Source organism: Antrostomus carolinensis, unplaced genomic scaffold (assembly GCF_000700745.2).
Source record: "Antrostomus carolinensis isolate BGI_N321 unplaced genomic scaffold, ASM70074v2 scaffold2507, whole genome shotgun sequence".
NCBI classification, from domain to species: Eukaryota; Metazoa; Chordata; class Aves; order Caprimulgiformes; family Caprimulgidae; genus Antrostomus; species Antrostomus carolinensis.
In genome coordinates this window covers 1-5,347 of record NW_010325159.1, presented here as the reverse complement: position 1 = coordinate 5,347, position 5,347 = coordinate 1, and the positions used below count along the sequence as shown (strand labels likewise).

Here is a 5,347-nt window from a genome sequence, read left to right as displayed (position 1 = left end):
GGCTTCCCAGAAAGCCCCCTCTACTCTGCTCTTATAATGCCCCACCTGGAGTGCTGTGTCCAGTTCTGGAGCCCCCAACACAAGAGAGACAGGGACTTGTTAGGACGAGTCCAGAGGAGGCCACGAGGATGATGCGAGGGCTGGAGCAGCTCTGCTGTGAGGACAGGCTGAGAGAGTTGGGGCTGTTTAGCCTGGAGAAAAGAAGGCTCCAGGGAGATCTTATAGCGGCCTCCCAGTACCTGAAGGGGCCCTACAGGAAAGCTGGGGAGGGACTTTTGACAAGGGCGGGTAGTAGCAGAACAAGGGGTGATGGCTACAAGGGGAGACCGAAATTAGACATTAGGAAGAAATTCTTTGGTGTGAGGGTGGTGAGACAGTGTCCCAGGTTGGCCAGAGAAGCTGTGTCTGCTCCTCCCTGGAAGTGTTCAAGGTCAGGTTGGATGAGGCTTTGAGCAACCTGGTCTAGTGGAAGGTGTCCCTGCTGATGGCAGGGGAGTTGGAACTGGATGAGCTTTAAGGTCCCTTCCAACCCAAACCAGTCTGGGATTCTATGATCTACGTTTAAGGTGCTTGTCTACCCTTACGCAGTAAGGGACAGGCTCTTCTTGAAGGTAAGTCATATGAGGATCCTGACTTTAGTTGATGTCATCAGCCTGAGAGGAGCTTCCCACTCCAATAATGGCAAACTGAGCCTAGGGAGTTTACCTGCTTCCTTTGTGAATATCTTCCTTTGTTATCTAGTCCCTAATATTAACTGTGCACCTTATTTGGGCATCACTACTAATCACTGAGCCTAGGGAGTTTACCTGCTTCCTTTGAGAATATCTTCCTTTGTTATTTAGTCCCTAATATTAATTAACTGTGCGCCTTATTTTGGCATCACTACTAATGCCTCAAAATGCCAAGAAAAACAGACCAGTAAATGAAAGAGTAAATGGTGGGTTGAGAAGTGTTCACTCCTTTTATTCACGAGGCACTTCTGATGTTATAAAATACCAGGATTTTTCAAACTCCCCTGTAATCTTATCGGGGAAGACTTTCAAATGAAGCTGAATTAAATCAAGCTCATGAGCCATGTGGCTGTGGTTTAGAAGACAGCTGAGTTCATTCATTCTAGAGTTTTGGCTGTGGCCCTACTCTAGTTTTATTGCCTTCATCAGATTGCCACTTTTCCCTGCTGCAGGCAACAACTGCTTCATTTACTCAGCAGGGCTTCCATTTCCAAACAAGATCCAGCCTCTAAGCAGAACAAACTGTTCTAGCAATCACCCTAGAACTTAGCAGATGTAGACCACTTGCTACCAGTTCTGGTTTCTTGATGAAGCATTTCCTTTTATTGTTTCTCAAGGGATGCTTTCCATGGTTTAACCCCTAATGCTCTACTTTTCTTCTCCCTTGTTTATCACTGCTTCAAGAATCAAGTCCATAGTTATGAAATAATGAAGGATTCAGGGTTACATACGTACCTGTTCCACAAGTACGGAACGAGTTCTCTAAAGCTAAGATAATTCATTAACACTATATGCCTTATTCATTATAATAATCTAATTTGGAAAGCCTTTTCATGGGTAAACAGACCTGAGAAACAGATGAGAGACTACACATTTGCTAACATATTCATGCAGATGAGCCTCACACAATAAGAAAACAGGGCCAGCCTGCTGAGGCTAGTTTGTAGACTACCACAGACACATCAGATCTGGAAACAAAACCCACTGATTGCGACAGCGTGTGCTGTGCATATGGTGGAAATGCTCATCTTTTACGTAGAGAGTTTTCAAGTATGGAAAACAATCTCCTGGTTTTGTAGAGGTTGGGCTTGGTTGGGTTTTTTTAATAAAGCTGACTTATTCATTAAACTTTTGTGATTAAACAGTAAACGTAACTTCTTCCTCTTTGATTGTTGCAAATTCTTGATTTTCTAATATAAGAACTGTCCCCTTTTCTCTAAACTTCTCTCAGACTGAGGATCAGTTATATCATTATTTGTGCTGTCTGATATCTTTTTTAACTGTATGAAGCCATATACCCAGAATGTCATACCTATAATTTTACAGATAGTGACCTGTCTTTCCAGGAGCCTCCGTTCTCATTCTCTGGATGCCATTTCTCTCACTGTGGACATTGTAAAATATTGTTTGCCTGCTACAAATAGCCATAATTTTAACATAAGCAAGGCTGAATAGCTGAAGAAACAAGGAAGGATGAGAAGACAGTTGTGGGGAAGGGGAACAGCAGGATAGAAACGTTGAGAACACCTGTCTCAGAATTGACAACTGAAGCTTTCTAGAGTCAATGGCATTTGCACTTCATTCAAAGCAAAATTTCGGCACTCTCTCCATCCGACCATACTTAGGATCCCACAGCTGAACTTGTTAATGAAATTCTCTCTCACAGTTAAAAATAAAAACCCCCAAAATACTGAATATGAATGTGGAAGAAAGGCAATTTGATGTTTGTAATTATCGAGGTAAACTCTACGACCTGCTGAATGTATGCAAAATGGACCTTGGATGGTGTATATAAAAGTGGCATGTGCAGAGAATAAGAGCAACTATTGAGACTTCTTTCTGGTAGAGTAAGTCACCAAACAGGATCCCTACCATGAGCAACAAGGAGACTTCACTGAAAGGTAAGACTTTTGCCATTTACTTGCTGATAAATTTTATATTTCTTTAAATTTAAACTGAATTAGGAAATAACTGAAATGTAACAACTCTAGAAACTGAGGTCTTCCAGCAACTTAGTCTTCCAGTAATGGTGAAACCTGCCTCCACCTCAGATGTTTAGTGTCCAAAGCTTGGAATTAGAAGGCAGCTTCATCTCTTTTTTTACTCAGTCTTTTGTCTCCTAAGACTACTTTTGCACCAAGCATTGTCACAGAAAATTGGCTTGAGGGATGTGACACTTCCAGTCTGCTTTGCTACACCACTCAGAAGGTAATGACCAAAAGTCATTATCTACAAGTCTAGAAGAGATGTAATGATACTGAAGCAAATGTTTTCATAACCATCTTCAACTTTCTAAGCCAACAAGTCTCAGGTTTTCTTATTCGTAGAATTATTCCCCAGAGTACTTTCCTAACTGCAGCATGCGGCACGTACCTTGTTCCTGGTGGAGGAGGAAGGATTACTTCAATATTGTAAAAGCACTTTTCTTGAATTTAGAGCTAGAAAGAAACTTATCACATGATAACACGATAACATTAGGGACAGATCTGCTGATTCATGGAATATGCTTTAATTTACCACTTAAGTCTAATGAACCAATAGAGGTAGCAGGCCAATTTCCAAAATTAAAACTCTTAGAGCACAGAACAGTGCTCTTTGAATAAGTACATTCATTTACCAAATATTTGCTTTTATTTTTTCCCACTGTTTTTTCTGTGCATATTTTATTTCACAGAATAGAAAACTTGACTTTGTTAAGTTAATATTAAAAGTTTTAAAACAGATGAGGTTTTGTGTTTTAGATGATGCAAAGTCCTCCATATCAGTCTCAGAAGCTCAGGAGAACAGACAGAAGTTCTCTCTGATTTCTTAGCAGTAGGCAATTTAGGGTTAAACTCTAAACAGCAAAGCAGCACAGCTGCTGGAAATCTTCTGAAGGAACTCCCAGGACAATCAAAACCTTAAGAGAGTGACCTAACCACCCTCCCACAAAATTAATTTAAACTCCAAATGTTTGCAAAGAAGAAAGAGACCTGTGGGAGTAGGAGGAGAAGGGAAAAAAAAAAAAAAGACAAGACCAGTCTATTTTCCACACTTATATATCTGTGCAAACATAATTATGTATTTGCACTGTGAAGAAGTTTGATTTTTTTTCTTCCATTTATCACTATGTAATAAAGTCAGGCACAATAGTAAGAGACTTTGGAATATAGTGTACACTGCAACACAGGTTACCTTGCCTCCTCAAACTCTGTAGCAGGCTCTGGATAACGCAGGGGAGAAAGGATAACAGAATTACAGTGCTTCCCTCCTCCATTTATTTTCAGCAACCAGTACAGGGGGTACTCTGAGCTACATGACAGCCCGGTCAAAATCACCCCGAATCTGGCTCTGACAGCTACTTCTAAATGCACACAAGTCAATGTGATTCCATTTCGGTTTGTTTGAATCCTCAACAGGTTTGTTGCTGGTGGTCCTTCTGGTGTCCAGCATGCTCCTGAAAAAGGAAGGAGTGACCTCCTTGCCAATCTGCCCCAATGGATCTGTCAATTGCCAAGTTTCCCTCGAGGAACTTTTTGATCGAGCAGTTAAACTTTCACACTACATCCACTTCCTCTCTTCGCAAATATTCAATGAATTTGTAAGTAGGAATCTTACTGCCCTTTCCTGAGAGCAAGAAAATACAGAAATGCAATTTAATACTTTTTAAGCACAAACATATGTTAACATATGAAATCCTTCAATAAGTAAACAAATATGAATGCTGCACAGACAGTGATAGTCCCAATGGTGACCAAATCTGTGTATAGTGCTGACCATTGCTAAGATGCCCAACATTTCTATCTAAAGATACCATTTTCCCATCACTCTTTATCTGTAGGACAAGGTTGTGTTTACTGGGTGCCAGTTTCTGTCTAAAAACCCACCAGAAACTTTTAACCTTTAGAGCATAAAAGCAGTGATAAAAGCAATGGAACAACAATCAGTTAATACAGTGTTTGAATTGAAGCTCTTCTTACGTATGTGTTTCAATAACGCTTGTCCTTGCTGATGTGCAGGATGAACGCTATGCTCAGGGCCGGGGCTTCATTACAAAAGCTGTTAACGGCTGCCACACTTCCTCCTTGACCACTCCTGAAGATAAGGAGCAAGCTCAGCAGATTCATGTAAGTCCCATCTCTAATGTCATTCAGTGTGAGACAGAGGGAGGAGGGGAAGGGGGAAGGTTAACGAATAGAGAGGCAGCAGACAGAGAGAGGGGGAAATCTGCTCAATCAGAATAAAAAAGCCAGGAAGAGAAAAACAACAAAAAGCCAACAAAATTGATTCAGGATTTGCTGATACTAAGCTACAGATTATATAGAATATGTAAGTAGCAGTAACTTTCATCTGCCCTTCCTTTCCTGTATGTTACATTCAGTCATTGCACATTATTCCCAATTGCAACATCACCTCATGCGGTGATGCCAGTTACCATGCTCGTACCGTACTGAGATCACTACAACCTTTGAACGTTATCTTAAAACACCTTGTGAACAATTATTATATTAACAAACATAAAAATACATTGGCCATATAGTGAATACTGTACATAGGCAGAGGGAAATCGTTTTCCACTAACTGAAAACAGACTTTACTAAACAAAAGGCAGGAACAACCCCAGGTTCCAGTATAGG

At 40.7% G+C, this 5,347-nt stretch overlaps 1 protein-coding gene across 1 annotated transcript; it reads left to right on the top strand.

The window, feature by feature from the left end:
* Positions 1-2,293: 2,293 nt before the first annotated feature.
* Positions 2,294-4,865, top strand: LOC104527398 (prolactin-like; the record flags this gene model as incomplete). The annotated part of the gene is made up of 3 exons (XM_010171114.1): positions 2,294-2,632; positions 4,130-4,311; positions 4,730-4,865. Coding segments are annotated over exons 1-3 (346 nt in total), but the record flags the coding sequence as incomplete, so codon positions are not given.
* Positions 4,866-5,347: the final 482 nt, after the last annotated feature.